The sequence below is a fragment of the Bidens hawaiensis genome, unplaced genomic scaffold, assembly GCF_021521415.1.
Source record: "Bidens hawaiensis isolate Kalapana, Puna unplaced genomic scaffold, B.hawaiensis_p1.1 tig00042988_1, whole genome shotgun sequence".
NCBI lineage: Eukaryota > Viridiplantae > Streptophyta > Magnoliopsida > Asterales > Asteraceae > Bidens > Bidens hawaiensis.
Genome location: NW_027497627.1, coordinates 82,993 through 104,970, shown reverse-complemented (window position 1 = coordinate 104,970; position 21,978 = coordinate 82,993). Strand labels below are relative to the sequence as shown.

Genomic DNA, 21,978 nt, shown 5'->3' with positions numbered 1-21,978 from the left:
TATGTGATTCATAAAAGCTTTCAAACTTTTTTGTATTTGAAATAAGTATAACTTATTAGTTTCTAAACAAAACAAATTAATTTTAATCTCTATATTAGCTATATAGAATAAAGAACCTGATTTATATTTAAAGCAGGCCTTTTTTTTATTTGAAAAGCTATTTTTTACAATAAAACTAATTATAGTCTATATTATATTCATAAAAAGAAATGGTTTGATTGGGTTATGAACGGAAGTATAAATTTGGGTTTGGTTGGGTTGTATAGATAGAAGAAAAAAATTAGTTTTTTAATAAAAAGTTGGGTTACATTGGGTTGAGAATAAGATAAAGGCATCTACACGATGCAATTAACAATAATGTAAATATCATTAAACCTTTTATGAAAAAAATTTAAAATGTAAATTAAAAACGGATATTTATGTAAAAATTTAAAGTGTAATTAAATTACATTAATTAAAATGAATACATAAACTAAAAACAATATCATTACAACAACACAATCTTATTGAAATGAAGAAAGTAAAAAAACCTGGAAACCAAAAGAAAAGCACCCAACTTTGAGAGTGACTAATTCCAGCATCTTCACCTTACACCCAAAGCAACACAAAACCCATCCACACTCCACCACCACCCATTAACATTAATTAAACATACACAGACACTCACTCGTCTTCACAGGCATCAATGGGTTTGAAGTTCATCTTAATCACCTTCACTCTAACCTCACTCATCTTCACATTACTATACATCTCCACCACCACCACCACCACCACCACCACCACATTAACCCAATCCCCCATCACAAAAACTTTATTAATCCCACAATCCATCAACAACTCCAAGCCCTACCCGGTCTCATTCGCCTACCTCATCTCCGCTTCCAAAGGCGACTTTCACAAACTCAAACGCACCATTCTCGCACTCTACCATCCGGCTAACCTCTACCTCCTCCACCTCGAGCTCGAAGCCACTCACCACGAGCATAACCAGCTTGCTACATTCGTTGCCAGCAACCGCGTGTTTCAACAGCTTCAAAATGTCTTCATTCTCGGAAACCCTAACCGAGTCACGTACAGAGGCCCCACGATGCTTGCCAATACGCTGCACGCCATGTCAATGCTGCTGCGGATCGGCTCCGATTGGGATTGGTTTATTAATCTCAGTGCTTCTGATTATCCTTTGCTCACTCAAGATGGTACGGTGAGTGCTTCATTTGTTAGTTTTTACATCTTATTTGTTTATGCCTAGCAATTGGTTGTTGATTTCTGGTTTATGTTTTCAGATCTGATATCTGCGTTTTCCGAGATGCCGAAACACCTTAATTTCGTGCAGCATACGAGCCGCTTAGGTTGGAAATTGTAAGTTTCTTTTCGAATTAATTCAAGTCCCAGATCAATAATCAAATACCAAGTAAACGAATAACTCTTGTTTATATTAATCAGAAAATATAACTCAAAAAACTGATTACAAATAACCCTGACTCGGTTGCATCAACTTCATATTCTATAATGCCTAACCATAACTCGGCTTATATAGACTAACCTAACTTGCTAGTCAAGGCATTACCAAATATCTCATAAACCCATTACATATTAATGAATCCCACGGGCCCAATAGGTCTGACCCGGTCACCTACACGTGACGAGCCTATTAAGTTGGAAATTACGTCCAACATTAATTGCGATGATTCTGTTATTGATTGAGTTAGTATTTAACTTCTGCTTTGATGTGTTAAGCAACAAGAGAGGGAAGCCGATAATGATTGACCCGGGGCTTTACAGTTCCAACAAATCAGAGATATGGTTTGCGATTAAGCAAAGGACTCTCCCCACCGCTTTCAAGTTATACACAGGTTAACTTTTCAAGTTCAGTTTCTAGTTATATCATTAACAGTAATAGTAATTAGTCATGGTAAATTGGTAATAATATAGGATCGGCGTGGACTGTATTATCAAGATCTTTTGCGGAATATTGCATAGTCGGTTGGGAAAACTTACCACGAACGCTCCTACTTTATTACACTAACTTTGTGTCATCGCCTGAAGGATATTTTCAAACCGTTATATGCAACTCAAAAGACTACAAAAACACAACGGTCAACCATGATCTTCACTACATTACATGGGACACGCCACCTAAACAGCATCCAAGGTTACTTGGACCGCGCGACTATAGGAAAATGGTTCTTAGTAGTCGCCCATTTGCAAGAAAGTTCAAGCATAATAATGCGGTTCTTGATAGAATTGACCGTGAGCTACTCAAGAGACGGGCTAACCGTTTCAGTCATGGAGGGTGGTGTTCGGGTGGAGGTAATCATGAAACATGCTCCGGGTTGAATAATGATGGGTTTGGTGTTTTGAGGCCCGGGGCGGGTGCCAGGAGGTTAAGAACTTTGCTAACGAAGTTGACGTCTAATCCGAATTTCAGTAAGCGTCAATGTAAATGATTTTGTGTACAATGATATAAATATAAATAAGTTGCGCTTGACGTGATTTATACGAGGATTCGGGTTGTAGTGTTAGCAACACTTGGGTGGAATATTTGTTATTTTTTGGTGGTTGATGGTTTAGGATGATTCATGAATAATGTAACAGTTTAGATTGAGATTGAATTCAATGTACCCTTTATTATGTTTATATACTCCAGGAAGATGACATTAACTTTGTTTGAATTGGGGGTGTGTTTTTTAATTGTATCGAATGTCGAATGTGTCATTACTATCGTTGTTTGTTGTTTGTGATAAGTTGTAATTAAATAAAGTGGTTGGTGAAGCAATATCCCACCTGCTTGTGATTTGACCAAAACGGGGTGTGGATTTGCCTGAGTTGGTGAGAATGTTTATTTTTGTTCGCTGTTACATTTTTACCCCCTCAATGTTTCCATACATTGTTAACACGCCCCACATTTTTTACGCCATATACCTCCTTTAAAAGGAAGTTGGACACGTACAAAATTGGTGTTTGGCAAGTGCATGATGATTTTAAATACCCAAAAAGTTTACATAATCTCATAAACATTTGTTGTAAAATATAAACAAACGTATCTAGTAAAATCTCACTCGTATGATAGGGTTTAGGTAGAATGGAAAGAGGGCAAGCCCTTTCTCTATCTAAGGATGTAGAGATACTGACGCAAAAGGTACGGGTTTGGAACCGGGTGAGACAAACCGTGAAGTTAAGTTATTTAGGCGGGTCTTGATGATAATAAATAAGGAGTGAGTAGATGTTCTCTTTGATCCAGGTGACCTTGGCCTGAAGGTAAAACTCGAGGACGAATTTTTTTTAAGAGTGAGGGTATGATGCGGGAGCATGTTATTTAAATCTATATTTACTTATATTTTATTATTTGTTCAAATTTCAAATTCTAAGATTATCTTTTTATTGTTTAGTATAAATAGGACTATTAGGTATTTTGTTTAATCAGTTGTTTATGTTTAATAAAAGATAATTGTAAGCATGAAGCTTATCAACTATATATTTTAGTTTGAGTTATTTTGATTATGATCAATTGTTTTTGAGGCATTTGAGTAAAGCTATGGATTCGGTATCAGATACTGCTCCCACATGTTGGTAATCAAAGGGCAATTAACATTCACAATTAAAGAACAGGATTGAAGCACAAACTTTAAATACTTGATTATTATAATATACTGAACTACAATTGTTGATTACAATGAATGCCTGCAATAGGGTTTTTATATACTATTAACCATCGCAATCTAAAATTCTAAAGGATACGTCGATTGCAAATAACCGGTTATGCATGTTGACATTCTAACCCCTTACATAATTACAACATGACACATTGACCCTAAACACATATTTAACACTAATCACACTTATACCCCTAGACTTAACAATAATTATAAGTCAAGTTTAAATACTAATAAGTTTAAATCATAGAGACACCCGACTCCATTAAAGGTTTTTTTTAAGTATATTAAACTAGATAAAAATAGATAATATATAGTGTATCTAAGAGAGTCATAATAACAAAGAACCAACAAATACTGAAAATAAAAGTGGTACAACATCAGTAACATATAGATGATGCGCAAACTAAAAATGTAACATCTAAGCAAGTAAAACACAATAAAACTATAATAGTTACGTCTAAGCAAGCTAGGCACGAGAAAACTAGCAAAACACATAAAAACTAGAAAAGAAAGCTAATAAAATAATTTATACATTCCCTAAAAGTTTACAAAACCCTGTTAGTTGCAAGGTTGGTGAGAGCCGGCGGGAACATGGAAGCCGGTACCGATCGGTATGAGTGGGAACTCCTCCCCACCCCTTATGGTACCGAAGAGCAGGAACGATTGTCGGAATGGAAGTTGGATTTTGGTTTGGGATTGAGTGGGAACACTGTCCCACCCATTTAGGTACCGAATCGGGAGATGGGTGGTGGCGGGATGACTCCGTCCACCCTAAAATGTAAACATGCTTATAAAAGATCATTGATCATTAGTAAAACAAATATTATGCTTAATAGATCTTTTTCTAAGAATCAACACAATCTATGTTCATACGTTATATAAGAGGTAACCCCCTACAGAACATACCATTTTATCCGAGGTTGGGTCACCAAGCTTGTATAGATGGGAGCGGGACACATTATGTTCGGATTAGCAGTCCTGTATATAAACTTTGGACCAACATGCTCGAAACAAGGTGTGAATTGCATAAGCCACGCACCACAAACTTATAACTAAACAAACGACGGTTTCTTTCTGGTGAAACACAAGCATTTAATGTGATGTTCCTTTACCTACGTCACATTAAATAGGATATCGTTGGCAAACGAGCCGATAACATACGTATGAAACAGATGATTGGACATCTCGTACACTGTTTCATTCATTCCCTCCAAAAGATGCTTGAACACTCTTTCAATCAAAACATGTCATATTAGTAACAAGGCTAATAAACGTTGCTTTATGTGAACTGTGAAGGACAGATTAAAAAATCCCACTGAATCATATGGATATTAATTAATCAGTTTAAGAAGCGGGTCCCGTGGTTGATACCTGCGATTGTGATAGCGGATACTGTGGTGTTTATAATCATTATGTATGTCAATGATTGCCCTCAGAACTCGCTTTCCTGCGTTGCTACTAGCTTCCTACGCAGGTTTTCTTTCCAGCCGTTTAAGGAAAACCCTCTTCTCGGACATTCTGCGTACACGTAATTCTCTCTTTTAATTCATTGTTTGTTACTTGTTACTATGTTCATATTCAGAATTAGGGTTTATTATACACTGACAGTATTTGACATTGCTAATATTTTCGTCGGAAGTTTAACTATACTTGATGTCGGGTTAATCGGGTCAATCGGTCTATGTTATCGGGTACGTTACAAATCCCATACCCGTCCCAAACCCACGAAAATTTTCAAATTTTTTCCCAAGCCCGAGAAAATTTTCAAAAGTTATCCCAAACCCGAGAAAATTTTCTAAAGTTATCCCAAACCCGCGAAGAATTTTAAAAGTTATCCCAAACCCGCGAATAATTTCACAAGTTATCCAAAACCTGCGAAAATATTCAAAAGTTATCACAAACCTGCCTCATAATGTTTCGGGTTCGGGTTTCATTGCCATCTTTAGCTGTGGATTCTTGATCATGAACAACTATTTGTTAATGCTAATTTTATATGTAGGCACGGTCGAAACTGGTTTTAGTTTGGTTTGTGATATGGTTTTTGGTTTGTACTGGAAAGCTTCAATTTTGGATTTGTGTTTGTGTTTTAGGTTAGAGACGATGGGGGCTTTGGATGTGAGTAAAGTGGTTAATGATCACCAGGAGTGGCGGTTAATTACGTGCATCTGGTTGCACGGTGGGCTGTTTCATTTGTTGGCAAACATGTTGAGTCTGTTGGTTATTGGCATTCGGCTCGAGTGAGAGTTTGGGTTCCGTAAGTAGATTGATTACGATGTTCAAAAGTTATTTCATAATTTTCATTATTATCACTGCTTAAATTTTATATGTTATTATCTTACCACATTCATTATATAAGTGACCTATATAGAATAGGATCAAAGTAAGATAATATACGGATGATACATGTTTGGTTGATTTTCTGTATTTATTTTGCATATTAATTTTGATTTTCTTGCTTCATTACTCGTTCGCAGTACGCATTGGATTGCTTTATGTAATATCAGGGTTTGGTGGCAGCCTATTATCTGCACTTTTCCTTCAGTTTGGTATATCAGTTGGTGCTTCTGGTGCGGTTTTCGGGTTGTTGGGTGGCATTCTTTCAGAAATTTTAACTAATTGGACCATATATGCTAACAAGGTATTATTGATTTATCACATGCAATCGTTTCTCAATGCGTATGTTTGGAAAATATGTTTTCTAACGGTTTGTCGTTACATTTATGTTTAGATAGCAGCACTAGTGACCCTTGTGATCATTATAGTTATTAATCTGGCGGTTGGTATTCTGCTACACGTCGATAATTTTGCTCATCTTGGAGGGTTTTTTATGGGATTTCTTCTCGGGTTTGTTTTTTAATGCGCCCTCAATTTGATTGGGTTAGACCCGGGCTAGAATTAATAAGCCCAAATACAAGATGTATCAACTTGTTCTTTGGATCCTTTCGCTCATCCTTGTGGTCGCTGGTAAGAAAATATGTAGTTATTTTTTACATATTTGATCTTTTTCCCTTTATATGTTACAAATTTGGTCCGTTTTTAAAGGTTGATTACTGGGCTTGTTTTGCTTCTGCGTGGAGTGAACTTAAACGATCACTGTTCGTGGTGTCATTACATGAGCTGTGTACCTACTTCAAGGTGGAGGTGGAGGTGGAGGTGTGACAAACCTGTTGCTTGCATGGTGAGTCATCAAACTTGCGTGTTTATATTTGTTTCTATTAATTAACATGTAATTAATGGATGAGATTGTGGCATGGCAGGTTGAGCCAATGGATGATGATCAGTATACGCTAACATGCTCCAACAGTGGTAAAAATGAGACCTACTCGCTGGACAACCCGAAGACGTCTCAGTTACGAAATCTTTGTCATGAGCTTTGTGGATGATTGGAACTGGTGGTACAGTTCCCTCATATGTTTACAACAGTACATCTGTGTATCATATGATTTTCTTTTTTGGTTCAATGTTGAAACATTTTGAGGGTTATGATATATCAACTTCAAGAGTATATGCATCTATATTAATGGTTTGATTTATATTTTATAGGTTAATTTTTTTGTTTTGTGTTTTTTTTTTCAAATTTAGATCTCCTTTTTGCAGCCATTTGGATCCCTCAATCGTTTTCAAAATATACTATGCGCAAGTAACAAACAGCGATTTGGAATTTGGATGTGACATCCCTCGATTTCGGGTCAAATTGTATTTATTTTGTATTTATTTTTATGTTGTAAACCGACCCGATTTATATCCCAAACATTTCAAATATATAAAATATTGGATTTTATGTTACTAAAACATTCCCGCTTGTCTAATTTGAAAAACCCCTTTTACTGATTCGAAAACGGACTTAAAATGCTCAAGATATATCAAAAACTAACTTCCGAACGCGAACCGACGTGCAGACCAGCAGCCCCATCTTTTTTTTTGTTGTTTTGTGACTTGTCTTGACCCCTCTTGCATACAAACCTTGATATCACACCCCATGCTTGACCCTTTCAAACCACCTTATATATACACCCCTATCCCCTTCATTAATCCCTGCTCATTCATCTCTTTCTCTTCCAATTCTCAAGCATTCAAAGGTGTTCTTCATATTTTTTGTCCAAAGTCAAACTGACCATAGCCTTACATTATAATCAACTTGTTAACACTTATTTATACTTGAAGATTGTTATACAACATATATATAATAGCACCCTTTGTACCTTCGGTGGACATTTCTCCGGTCTCGGTCGGTTAAGTGTCCGGCCCATAAGACAAAGCTACATGGAGGACTCATAGTAGTCCTTGATTATATATATTTTCCGCATCTAACCATCAAACTTGTTATACTTGTTTAACTTCTGCTCATCTTAGTTCTATTTTACATTTTGAGTTCCATGGTTATGGGTTTGTAGAGACTAGCCTCGGTTATTCCGTAAATAGCTCCAAACCAGAAGCCAAACTCTTGTTTACTAGTTTGTTTAAATAGTTGTATAAACATGTTTTATGTAAGATTTGAGTTTCTAAAAACCATTTTAATTAGTTCCATGGTTATGGGTTTGTAGAATCTAACCTCGGTCTTATCCCGAAACAAGATCCGAACCGGAAACCGAACTTTCGTTTAAAGAATTTGTTGTTGACTTTTTGTACGTAAAACTTTGGTATTATTATTTATAAATTATTTTACAAGTTCTATGATGTTTGGACATGTGGTAACCATTCTTGGCCTTATTCCAAGATAAAAACCGAACCAAACCGAACTAAACCAAGTTTACTCGCTTAAGACACACAGGTTTGTTTTTAACCATTAAAGCTTATATATTTCTTTAAAAATACTTTATAAAATGATTTTAATTATTTTCACAAAGTACTCGGAATGTTGAATCCAACTTGATCTTATAACAAAGTTTGGACCGATTAAACCAAACACTCGCTTAACGGACGTTGTTAGTTCTAAAACAATAGAACTACATACTTGGTTAAGTCTCTTTAAGATTTATTGAGTTATCTCATACATTTATTATTTTGGGAAAGTTGACTTTGAGTTTGGTCAAGTCACCAAGACCCGAACCGACCACCCGAACGCTCGTTAAAACCCGTTTTAGTATCTATATTATAAAGGGACTTGCTTTCTTGCATTTTGCCCACCTTATTACTTACATTAGGTTGAGTAAAATTAAGGGCTAGATACTTTAACCCGGTTTTGAGCAAACTTACATTTTTAAAGGACTATTATTATAATTTCTTAAATATTTACATTTTAAACCTTAAACTTTAAATTGTTTACATTTCTTATCATTTATTTTTGTTTAAAGACTTCAAAGACAACTTTTCTAATACAAGACTTCTTCTCCTTAGGCTTTGTTCGTTAAACTCATCGTTCCGGTTAATCTCCAAATCATCAAATCTTTCAAGTTTATTACTTGAACGTGAGTACTTTCATCCCTCGTTTTCACTCTTTTATATTTTGGGGGTGACATTGCAAACTTATTCAAATCCAAATGATTTATACTTGAGTCTTAAACCATAAACTTTATTGTATACTTTACTTAAATAAATGCTCGATTTGGTGATTATATACTTATATGCTTAAGTGCTAATGTGTTTACCGCTTTTGGATGGTTGATTCATAAATCCGAGTATATCTGGCATCCCCTTATAGAAAGGTGTCGTTAATGTATTCTTATTAACGATTTCATACAAAATCCGAGTATATTTGGCATCCCCTTATAGAAATGTGTCGTTAATGTATTCTTATTAACGATTTCATTTATCTAAATTGTTGCTATTGTTTATTGTTTTGTATACAAGTTGTGGAATTTCATATTATATATCTATTGTTCAAAAACTATGAAATTGCTCACCAACCTTTGTGTTGACAAAATCTATTTATGCAATGTTACAGGTTTGACTTTAGGTTGACTCGAGGACTTGAAGAAAAAACATTATCGAGACTATTAGGATATTAGCAAAACGAACAATATATTATTTACTATGATTTGAATTCGGTTATTGTATGAACAAGTTATGTGACTCTTTGTGTTTTTATGAATTTAAATGAGTTGATTAAATATTGTCACTTAATAGTGTCATGTGCGATGAACAATCGGTTGCGCCCCGACGTTTCCGTCATGGTCGGGGTGTGACAGATTGGTATCAAAGCCCATCGACTGTAAGATAAGTGGTTAGACGTAACGACCTAGTATAGTTTAGGCTTTAGGGTCCTTATACGTGATGCTTATACGTGTTTACGCTACTTGATTGTTTATTGCACTTATTTATTTATAAACTTGATTAAAATTCATTTTTAAATCATAAATGTACACATACACACACTTTCATAGTATTCTAAGGTATCCTTATCTTAAAACGCGAAACATTAGTTTTTTTTATTATTATGTTTTATGGATCACAAGCTTAACTTGAATTCCGTTGTTTAAAATCTCCTTATAGATCGGCTCTATAATATTCGTTGCGATGACTGTAGGGACTGAACACTTGGAAACGGCCTTTTGACAAAAAGATTCCAAGAATCGAAGGTGATATACTTACCTGGGAAGGTCGAGTTTAAGTGTTCTTTTCTAGGCCAAACGACTTACGTTATATGAGACGAAAACTTTAAGTAGTCGAATGCAAGCGTTCTGGTTGCCTCCATATTTTGGTGTTGAAAACATGAAAGCCACGGTGATACGTGGACTAGTGTTTTTGACATCTCGTTGTATCTCCGTTTTATTATATGTTATTATCGCAATTTGAGTCAACGACATAAAAGACGCGGTGATACGTGCATATGTTCGACTCCATATATATATTACATTTATATACAAATTTTATTGTCGGGATACCAAATGATGGTGGTTCATGTACGACTTTCCCGACTATATGTAAATTTCTATACTTCAAAACCTCCCAATTTTTAAACTCCAAAACTTTGAAACATATACTTATACACATTTTATCATTTGGTTTATGTACAAACTTAATAAATAAATAAATAAAAAATTTCTTACTAACATCTCATCCTCACTAACTCTAGGAATTCACAATCAAAACTTGAAATTTTATTTTATCTTTATACATCCTCATAATTATTTCCAATTACTTCAAACTCATTCTATTTTCTTTATAATTTTTTTTAGAATGCCTCCACTACGACGTCAACCATGCAAGAACTCCAACCGGCGTATGGCATCTTTCGTCGTCAAGCAAATGGTCGCTGTGATTCCCGAACTACTAACCCAACTTCAAGCTACCCAACTTCCTCCCGTTGCACCTTCCGTTGTTGCACCCGTTGAACCTAAACCCGCATCATATACTTATAAACAATTTACCGGTGCTAACCCAACCAAATTCGTCGGCACGAACTGTGCAACTACCTTGTTGCAATGGTTTGAGAAAATGGAGAGTGTGTTCCGACACAGCGAATGCCCCGAAGTGAAGAAAACTAATTTCGCTTCAAGCATGTTTGAGGAAACTGCTCTTACATGGTGGGGTAGTGTTATGCATCTCCAAGGGGCGGAAATTGCCATGGCGCTTCCATGGACCGAACTTAAGGAACTCATGATGAAGAAGTTTTGTCCCAAACACGAACTCCAAAAGCTTGAAGCCGAATTTTGGGAATTGAAACAAGAAAGTGGTGATAATGCCGCTTACTCGCTCCGTTTTCATGAATTGAGCACCCTTGTACCTCATTTGGTTACCCCGCTCGAACGTAAAATCGACAAATACATCGGGGGTTTACCCATGCTAATTCGGGACTCAATCATGAGTAGCAAACCCGAGAACCTTGAGGATGCAATTACTCTAGCCGGTGCACTATCGGGGAACCATGTTAAGGCGGGTACCCTAACCATCAAGAAGAAAAGTGATAAAAGAAAAACCGAACCCGCACCTCAAGCCAAAGTTGACCCACCACCTCAAGCCATCAACTACTCAAACTCTTCCCGCTACAACAACAAAAAGAAACCTAAACAAAACCACCGAAACTATGCCGTTACCCAACCGCAACCGCAACAAAAAACCCAAGCTCCCCCACAAAATCGAAAACCCTATACCGGTACTTTTCCACTATGCAACAATTGTCAACTTCATTACCCATACAAACCATTGACAAAAACCATAGAAACTTAATAAAAAATGGGCTCCGGCCTTGTCTTCATATCCATCATCGCCCATTGCGCCAGCTACTCCTTAGCCACATCACCAACACCTTCACCAGCCTCCTTAACCTCCAACACATTATCCTTAACCCCGCTCGTCCCAGCATCCTCGATCCTCTTCTCAGTCCCTGCATTCTCGCTTTCTTCACCAAAGCCAACCGATGCCTTCTCCCACATAGCCACATTCCAAGTGGACCTATCAAAGTTAGGATCCTCTGCAACCATCTTGATCCTGGCTGTGAGCACCGCCTTGCTAGCCCACACCTTGGCCTGCTCGGTGACCTCAACCACTTGCTCCTGAGCTTGGATGTCAACAAGAGCCAGCTTATCCTTCAGGGTGCCCTTCTCAGTCTGAAGTTACATAATCAGCTTATCCTTTAGGGATATCCCTGCCTGATACTTGGCCAGTTCTCTCTCGGTGTTGGCCACGTTATCATCATACGGAACCTTGAAGCTGGCCACGGCCTGCAGAAAGAAAGCGAATTAATAAGATAGTCAAACCATTTGTATGTGTGGACAAAGGATCCTTACCTTCGAGAGCTGATCGAACACATCCTGCGCACTATGGACTTCCATGTCAGGGTCCCTTTTTCTCTTCATGCTGGCCTTGGAACGAGTAGTCATGGTCTTCGGAGGCGCCAGGTTGGAGCTTTTCAGCGGCTTTTTCTCAGAAGAACGAGATGAGATGAGGCTATCGACATCTTCCAGTTGGAATTGACCTAGCAAATTCCTGGAAGGCATGGATGAGGACTTATGTGCGCCTGCAAAAAAAAATAAGTTCTTTATAATTTATTATTCCTTATTTACTAAATTTATGATCAATGGATAAATTCTAACTTACTGGATATCGTTTCTGAAGAACTTGCAGTTTCCTTGTCCGAATCGCTTACCTCTTCAACAACAGTCTTGAAAGTCCTATCAAAAGGATCCAGAGACAGTAGCACCTTCGCCTTTTTAACACCGTCTGGATCAGCAGCAAGATCTGAGAAGTTGGATACTGCACAAGAAACAACAAGCCTGCGGTCAGTCAATTAATAAAACAAGTATCACCTATCCTCTGGATCCACTATCCTACCCTTCAGGATCCAGCGAGATGGTAATGAATTCCCTTTTGGGATACTATCTCTTAAAACGAAAAAGAACTGGTCCTTCCAACTTTGGTCGTTGTGAGTGGTCTTGTTGATCGGTAGAGGCTGAAAGGGTTTAATTTTGAAGAGAAATCTGTTAGAACCATGAGTTACGAGGTTATACAAGTAAGAAAGGGCTGGAAGATTGAAATTAAGATATTGCTCTATAATCAGTCTCTCAAGGGTATGCAAAGTCCTCCACATCATCGGCGTGGCTTGGATATAGCTGAGACCGGTGAAGGAAAAGAAGGTAGTTGTAAAGTCAGGAAACGGATACGAAAAGCCGAGAAGGAATGGGAGTGCCGGAAAACAAACCCAATCAGAAGAAACACAATCGCTCTTTAATCGGGAGTCATACACTCTAAACACTGTTCCTTCAGAGAAAACATTTGGATATTCTCTGGATTTCTTCATTGGTGAATTTGCAAATCTCGGAAACTGGATCTTTTAGAAGATGTTGCGTCTGGAACAATATCCTTGTTTTGGTCAAAAAATTGACAATAGTGATTTTACAACCAAGTTAGTAAAATGAGACTAGGTGCTTGTAAAGATAGTATGTACACAGAGATTTGTTGCGAAGAAAAAACCTGCTATCCTTAGAATAACAAGAAAAAAACCTCGGGTGGTGAAAACTATCACCACCGGTTTATTAATAATAAAGGTGATTACAAGTGTGGAGCTCAAACTTGATCGTGATTATAGAGAATGCGAGTACTAGTAAGTTCTCGAGTGCTAGAGTGTGTGTACGATCATTGTTTAAAGCTCTATTTATAATAAACAAAGTCTAACAACTATTGCCAATAATTTAGGAAACTAAGGAATCAGTCCAATTAGCCGTTAGCCCTTCAATCAGCACGTTTCCTTTCTTGCCATGCTTTATTAACTGAAAGTACGAGTGTTTGGGAAATTTACGCAACTATCTTTGACCTGGTAAACAAGGAAAGTAGCAGACAATACGTTAGTTATGTAACAGAATTAGGATACCTGTTACCTTAGAGGATACCGCATCCTAAATTCGTTCTGAATAATGTTTGCTGAGGATACTAAAAATCCGTGCCCTAATAATTGTTCCCAAATTTGACAGTTGTAGATATGGTTTACAGCTATAAAATTTTTGAAATTTGAATTTTAAATCATGCGTGGTTGATTTTTGATACACGTGTCAGCCGTCTTGATGATTCGCCAAACCCTAGGTCGCCCATATAACTACTCGGATAAATAACATTTCTATCCGTCTTTCCTTCTATCCAGGTAAACTCTTTCTTCTTCTTCTTTATATTCTGGAAATCATGAGTCCGAAGCTCCATGATTTTGGTATTGAAGATTTCGTTTCCCAAAATCTTCTTGCCAACCCCGTGAACGAGATATGCATGTTCAACAATAATGATATTGCGAGCTTACAATCCCGAGGCTGCTTCCCTTCGGGAACCGTTTTCCGACCCTTCGATCCAGCTGTCTTATCTGAACTTGTCTCTAAAACCTGGACTTGTTTTCCTTTTTTGCCGTTCAAGATCATGTTTACTTACCCCTTTCCAGCTTTTACCACGGAGTTTTTCATCAGAACTGGGCTTAGTTTTGTCCAAACCATGCCGATGGTTTGGAGGACATTGTTTGTCCTGGAGAGACTAATTGCCGATCATGCTCTGGATCTTACCCTTTAGGAGCTTGCCTCCGTCTATGACCTTCGTAGCCACGGCTCCTCAAGATACCTTCTCAAAACCAGATCTGGTCGGAACCCACTAGTTTTGAAAACCACCCAGAACAATGACCAATGGAAGAAGCAATTCTTCTTTGTTAGGAGAGACTCTCTTCCGAACCCCAAAAACCTTCCATACCTTTGGGTGACCAAAAGTAGGATACGTTGTCTTGAAACTGTATGTTGTTATTCTTGTGACTGACAAGCTTTTATCGTGTCTTATTGCAGCCTTGAAGTTCTTCGAAATCGCTCCTCCTGGCAAAGAAACTGAGAGCAAGCTAAATTCGTTCTACCTCATAGACGAGGAAGAGAGAACGTTTCTTTTTCAGTCTGGTTTCCAAGAATCATCTCCTCCTAGAGCTCCATGATGTCTGTATACTCGTAGGCAAATTTGTTTCAGCCTTTGCTTTGGACGACATTGACAGCATGGTCTCTACTCGTAGTACCAAGAAGAAAGAACCCGCTCCTGTCCCCCAGCTTAAACCCGAAGTCAGTCGTGCTAAAACTTCGAAAAAGAGGAAGACCCAGGATACCTCTAATTCTTCTCCGACAGGCGATCTTGAATTTAACCAGGTATGTTTTGTGTTTTATCCTTATATCCTGTAGATAACATATGTTGAGGTTATTATGATTTGTGTAGGGACTAGGATTGATATCCTCCAAATTCAATGATCTCCATCATGAGCTTCTTGAGGCTAAAACTCGCATTGCCGAAATGTCGAAGATTGCCAATGCCAAAAACAGCCTTCTCGATAAGAAGACGAAAGAGATTGAGGACTTGAAGCATGAACTTTCGCTGCCAAGAAGGAGCTAGTCCACCAAGAGGTGGATCATCTTGTGCAGATCCAAGAGGTTACTGAGGGAGCAAAGAAGTCGGCTGCTGTCTCCATTTTCCAGTCCCGGTTTAGGATGGCTAAGGAGGCAAAAGATGCTGGTGTGGATACTTCATTCTGGGATGTGGCTTCTTGGGAGAAAGTTCTAGCGGAGTTTAATGGAGAAAGCGTGGAGGAAGCAGGTCCGAGCAGAGTGGAGAAGGTAGCGGAGCAGGCTGTGGAGGTGGCGATAAAGGATGTAATGAAGGCGGTCGGTGGCGAGGTGCAATTGGGCAGTGATGGCGGTAAAGAAAAAGCTTGGGCCCAATTTTTTTTAAGGTTTATGTGTTTGTGGTTTGATGTTGGGTTGTAATGGCTGTTGAACAATTTTTATTTTCCTGTCTTAAACAAGTAAGCTTAGGATAATAGGATACATGGGTGGAGGGATCTTGATTTTCCAAGACGAGCCCATGTTATCTTGACTTTTGAACATGGCGATATTCGGGTTGAGGGATCTTGGCTTTTCAAGACGAAACCCGGGTGTTGCCTTTTAATTTCCTGCACTTATGATTAGTAATAATATGATCTTTTGGCTTTAAGCATCGTGTTCAGTAACTTACAAGTTTTAGTTGGAATATTACATGTCTTTAATTTTCTGAAATAAGTTACGTCGAGGATATGTATCTTGAAAACATGTTTCTTGAATATTTATAGTTTCAGAAAATATATCTCTAAGACTTTTTGTTAAAATATCCTGAGGATCATATATCCAGAACATAAAATACTTTTATGTTTTTAGCAAACATAATCAAAAGACTTATTAGGAATTGAAAATATCTTAAGGATAATATATCCTTATGCCTTGTGTGAGTTATCAAACCAAAAGATTATACCTTGAAATATAAATTGAGTGATAGAACTAAGTGTAAGGAGTACCTTCATGGAAATCATTTATAAATCTAGTTAGCTTACATATGATGTCCCCAATTGTTGAGCTTTTTGGAGTATCATGTTTCTGGAGTTTTACTAAGTCAAAAACAGCTTTGTAGCATCTCTCCATTTAGTGATTGTTCGATCTTCGATCTGTCAAAACAAAGTTAGATAATCTTGGCGATAAAGCCCATTTACTGGCGATAAAGCCTTTTCACTGGCGACTAGGCCTTTACTTGAGAGACATGAAAATGTCTAAGCTTGAGATAATACTGGGGAAAGTCCCAAACGTACGGGCATGTCAGTGCCAAAACTTGAGATAACATGAAAATGTTATAAACCTTAGATAACATGAAAATGTTATAAACCGTATGTGTGACACGTCTGCCACTTATCTTAAAGATTCGGTATATAGCCAACAACAAAAGGATTATCAGCTGGTCTGCTCTGCCTGCCTCGAACTATATCCGAATCATCGTGCGCTCCAGGCGTTCGTTGGAAGGTGAAAACCTTTAAACCTTAGAAGATATCCAAGATATCTTATTCATGCGCTCCAGGAGTTCGTTGGAAAGTGAAAACCTTTAAACCTTAGAAGATATCCAAGATATCTTATTCGTGCGCTCCAGGCGTTCACCTTGGGAGATATCAGGGATATCTTATTCGTGTGTGAGGTGATCGGTCTCTGACTGTTGTGAAGATAACGTATCCTTGGGATAACTACAAAACACTAAACTCTTGATGAGGGGTGGGTGTTAGCCTGGCTAACACCCCTTCGATGCTTAAGTCAGTAAACTTGATTTAGAGATAATAAAGTTTAGAAAATATAAAGACGAATGAGGGAACATACCTTTATCCTGAGGATACGAACATACCAGTCAAGGATACTAACAAAAATATGCTTTAAGGTGGATAGCATTCCAGGCTCTTGGTATAGGAACACCTTCCATAGTGATTAACCTGTAGGCCCCTTTGCCTGCTTCTGAATCGATCAAGTAAGGGTCTTCCCACTTTGGAGCTAGCTTTCCATCTGCTGGGTTAGTGGTATTCTGGAATGCCTTTCTTAATACCATATCTCCTACTTGGAACCTTCGAACCCTGATATTCTTGTTGAAAGACTTGGCTATTCTTTGTTGATATGCTGCCATTCTGATCTTGGCGAGATCTCTGAGTTCATCGATGGTATCCAGGTCTTCGATAAGACTTTGGTTGTTGGACTCAGTATCCTGGATGTTGGTTCTTGCTGTGGGGATCACCATCTCTGTAGGGATAACAGCTTCGGCCCCAAACACCAAGGAGAAAGGTGTTTGTCCTGTTGCATTTTTTGAAGTGGTTCTATCGGCCCAAAGAACAAATGGTAGTTCTTCAACCCATTTTCCCTTCTTGGATCCCAATTTCTTCTTTAAATTGTTGATGATGATCTTGTTACTTGACTCTGCTTGACCATTGGCTTGAGGATGTACTGGAGTTGAAGTCACCATTTTGATTCCCCAACTTTGACAAAAGTTGGTTGTTCTTCTACCGATGAATTGTGATCCATTATCGCAGACAATCTCTGCCGGGATACCAATCTTGTCAGGATATTGCGTTTGATGAATGAGATCACATCCTTTTCTTTAACTTGAACAAATGCCTCAGCTTCGATCCATTTGGAGAAGTAATCTGTCATTGCCAGCATAAAAACCTTTCCACCAGGAGCTTTGGGCAGCTTTCCCACAATATCCATTCCCCATTTCATAAATGGCCATGGGGATATGATAGGATATAATGGTTCAGCCGGTTGATGCAAGATGTTGCTGTGTCTATGGCAAGCATCACATTTTCTGGAGAAGTTCATTGCATCCTTCTTCATCGTTGGCTAGAAGTAACCTGTTCTCAGTATCTTGGATACTAAGGCTCTGCCCCCAGTGTGGTTTCCACAATCGCCTTCATGTATGTCTTTAAGAACTTCTGTGCTTCATGATGTTCCAAGCATCTCAAGTATGGGCCTGCAAGTGACTTTCTATACAAAACATCATTTAGGATAAAATACTGGGTTACCTTCATTCAGAAAGCTCTTGGATTTTCTCCTTCTGGAATCTAATTATCCTAAAGATACCGCATTATGGGATGGGTCCAGGATATTGGATTATTTTCAGGATTCGAAGTCTCCATGACTTCTTGGTTCTCCTTCGTTTCTAGAGTCAAGATATGCACGATAGGTATCTTGACATCATCTGGTATCTTGAGAGCTGATGCCAAATTTGCTAAGGCATCTGCTTCAGTGTTCTCTTCCCTTGGTACTTGTACTATATCAAATGTTTCGAAACACATAGCTAATTTCTTAACTATTTTTAAATATTTTACTAAGTTTTCTGCATTCACTGTATAAGAGCCATTAAAATGGTTAGCTAATAACAAAGAATCAACATAAACTTGAAGATACCTGACCTTCATATCCTTAGCTAATTACAAACCAGCTATTAAGGCTTCATATTCAGCCTCATTATTAGTAGTCTGAAATTCACAAGATATAGATAGAGGTATTATGTCTCCCTGTGGCGATTTTAGCAGGATACCTAGACCTGTTCCTCTTATGTTGGAGGCACCATCAGTATGCAAAGTCCAACTCTCCTTGATCTCAGATTGTTGAACTTCCTGTCCTTGGTTCATACAAGATATCGTATGCACTAAGTTTCACAGCCCACTTTACCATCCTACCTGACATTTCTGGTTTTCTCAAAATAGCTTTAATAGGATAGTTAGTTTTTACATGAATAACATGAGTTTCAAAATAATGTCTTAATTTAGTAGAAGCCATTATAAGTGCCAAAATTAACTTTTCAAGATAAGAATACCCGGATTCAGCATCTAGTAGACTTTTACTTACATAATATATTGGATGCTGTTGACCTTCATGATCTTTGACTAAGACAGCACTTATTGCTCTTCCAGAAACAGCTAAGTACAAGGATAACGGTTCACCATCAACCGGCTTCATCAGGAGTGGTGCTGAGGATAAGTATTCCTTCAAGGATACCAATGCCCTTTCTTGTTTCTCTCCCCATTCGAATTTTTTATTCTTCCTCAGAATATCATAGAAGTCTTTACACTTCTCTGAAGATCTTGAGATGAATCTGTTGAGAGCTGCTATTCTACCCGTTAACCTTTGGACATCTTTGACATTTTTTGGTGATTTGATATCCATGATAGCTTTGATCTGCTCAGGGCTTGCTTCTATTCCTCTCTTGGTAACCATATATCCAAGAAACTTTCCTGCTTTGACACCAAAATGACACTTGCCTAGGTTCAGCTTCATGTTATACTCATCCAGGATGTCAAATGTTGTTGCCAAGTCTTTGAGATGATCCTCAGCCTTTCTTGAATTTACCACCATGTCGTCTATGTAGACTTCCATCGTGTCCCCCAGTTGGTCTTTGAACATTATGTTAACTAGCCTCTGGTATGTTTCACCTGTATTTTTTAGTCCAAAAGGCATTACAGTATAACAGCATATACCTGTGGGAGTCATGAAGGCTGTATCTTCCTGATCTGAAGGCTCCATTTGAATTTGTTGAAATCCTGAGGATGCATCCATGAAGGTTAGCAGCTCGTGGCCAGCAGTTGCATCCACCATTGAGTCAATGTGTGGGAGTGGGAATGGGTCTTTTGGACAGGCCTTATTCAGGTCTGTGAAGTCCACACACACTTACCATTTTCCATTTTTCTTCTGGACAACAACTAGATTGGCCAACCATCTAGGATATTGGACCTCTCTTATCATCTTGGTTTTGAGCAGCTTCTGCACCTCTTCTTGTATGATAGCGTTTCTCTCAGGAGCAAGCTTCCTTCGCTTTTGATGTACCGGCCTGAAAGATTTATCTATACCAAGCTAATGAGTAATTATAGGTTTAGAGATACATGTCATATCTTCATGTTTCCATGCGAAGGTAGAAGCTCTTTTCTTTAGGAAGGATATCAATTCCATCTCAATATCCTCAGGAATACTTGATCCTAATAATACTTTGATTTCAGTATCCTGAGGATCCAAAGATACTTCCTTTACATCCTGCTCTCTTGCTTGCAGGATCTTCCCCGGTTGTTTCTGTAATTGCTATGCTTGAGTAGGCTTTGTAGTCCACTTCATTGATGAAGCATAACATTCCTTGGCATCTTGCTGATCGCTTTCAATCTTGATGACCCCCCAAGGACTTGGTAGTTTCACACATTGATGTTAAGTTGAGGGCACTGCCTTCATGCTGTGGATCCAAGGCCTGCCTAATATCACATTACAACAAGGTAATGAGTCAATAACACAAAATTATTGTAGAGAGTTAGTTCCTTCAATATATATTGGAAGTTTGATTTCTCCCAAAGTGTTCTTGGTCTTGCCACTGAATTCTACTAGAACTGAGGATTTTGGGATAATCTCTGTTTCCGGAATATCCATCTTCTTTAAGGCATCCATTTGGATAATGTTCACAGAGCTTCCTCCATCAACGAGTATCCTGCGCACAAAATAGTTAGCTATACATAAAGTGATTACCAAACCATCATGGTTGGGATCTACAAGATCACATCGATCCTCCTCGTCGAAGGATATGATCCTTTGAGTTGTCAGAGTGGAAGTGCGGAGAGGTCTTTCTCCGTTGTCCATTTTTGTTTCTTTTGAACGCTTTTTAGCTGCTGAATATGAGGTTCCACAGATGTCGGATCCTTCCGAGATAAAGGATACAACCTTAGCTCCGGGTGAAGGAGAAGGTGCCCTTTCAAGTATCTTGATAGAATCCTGACTCTTATCCTTGTTCCTTCCAAATAGTTCCTTCAGGTATCCTTTGCTAAGAAGATATCATATTTCTTTCCGAAGTGCTATGCAATCTTCAGTGCGATGGCCAAAGTCTTCATGAAATGCACACCATTTGGACTTGTCTTTGATGGATCCGGGCTTTTCATTTTTCTCATGCCATCTGGCCTTGTCACCTAGATCCCACATTGCACAAATTACACCACTAATATCAATATTAAAACAATATTCAGAGATATTAGGATACTCTTCATCATCCTCATCTTCTTCCACAGCGTTTATCCTGGGATTATCCTGCTTAGAATAAGGCTTGGGCCTAGTGTACTTCTATGGAGTGTCTGACTTTCTATTGGTAGATTCGTATTTCGGGATAACCGAGCTCCCATGAGCTTTCTTATCGTCCTCTAGCCGAATATATCTTAATACCTGTTTCTGACTTCATCAAGGTTCCTGCATGGAGTCATGACAAGGTCATCATAGAAAGGAGAATCTTTCCTTAGTCCCATCTTGAAGGCTTCGACAGCAGCTGTCATGTCAAGGTTGGGGATCTCCAAAGCTTCCCTGCTAAATCTGGTTATGTAATCCCTTAAGGATTCATTATTACGCTGAACAATTCTATATAAGTCACCTGTCATTTTCTCGAAAGATCTACTACAAGAAAATTGATTATTGAACAAATTAATCAAATGAGAAAATGATGTAATAGTGTTGGAAGGAATATTCAATAACCATTTGAGGGCTGGCCCCATTAATGTTGAGCCGAATCCCTTGCATACGCAAGCTTCTTTGATGTCAATGGGGATGGGGTTAATCTCCATCCTTTCTCTGTACTGAGCTAC

At 38.2% G+C, this 21,978-nt stretch overlaps 1 protein-coding gene and 1 pseudogene across 2 annotated transcripts; both read left to right on the top strand.

Moving 5' to 3' along the window:
• The first annotated feature begins 685 nt into the window (after positions 1–685).
• Positions 686–2,554, top strand: LOC143593999 (beta-glucuronosyltransferase GlcAT14A-like). Its single transcript, XM_077073433.1, has 4 exons — positions 686–1,196; positions 1,284–1,359; positions 1,738–1,853; positions 1,933–2,554. Exons 1-4 carry the CDS (start codon positions 686–688, stop codon positions 2,445–2,447), a joined length of 1,218 nt encoding a protein of 405 aa, XP_076929548.1. The 3' UTR covers positions 2,448–2,554.
• A 2,499-nt stretch (positions 2,555–5,053) lies between these two features.
• On the top strand, positions 5,054–7,118 carry LOC143593998 (RHOMBOID-like protein 1; annotated as a pseudogene). The gene is made up of 6 exons (XR_013146237.1): positions 5,054–5,184; positions 5,747–5,910; positions 6,131–6,294; positions 6,385–6,630; positions 6,708–6,834; positions 6,914–7,118. The product of XR_013146237.1 is annotated as an RHOMBOID-like protein 1 (transcript).
• The last annotated feature ends 14,860 nt before the right edge of the window (positions 7,119–21,978 follow it).

Bases quoted from the DNA above. Each gene is read 5' to 3' on its own strand.
- LOC143593999 (XM_077073433.1), top strand. From the start codon at position 686: ATGGGTTTGAAGTTCATCTTAATCACCTTCACTCTAACCTCACTCATC. The intron at 1,360-1,737 runs GTAAGTTTCTTT...TGATGTGTTAAG, and splicing joins AGCCGCTTAGGTTGGAAATT to CAACAAGAGAGGGAAGCCGA. The intron at 1,854-1,932 runs GTTAACTTTTCA...GTAATAATATAG, and splicing joins CGCTTTCAAGTTATACACAG to GATCGGCGTGGACTGTATTA.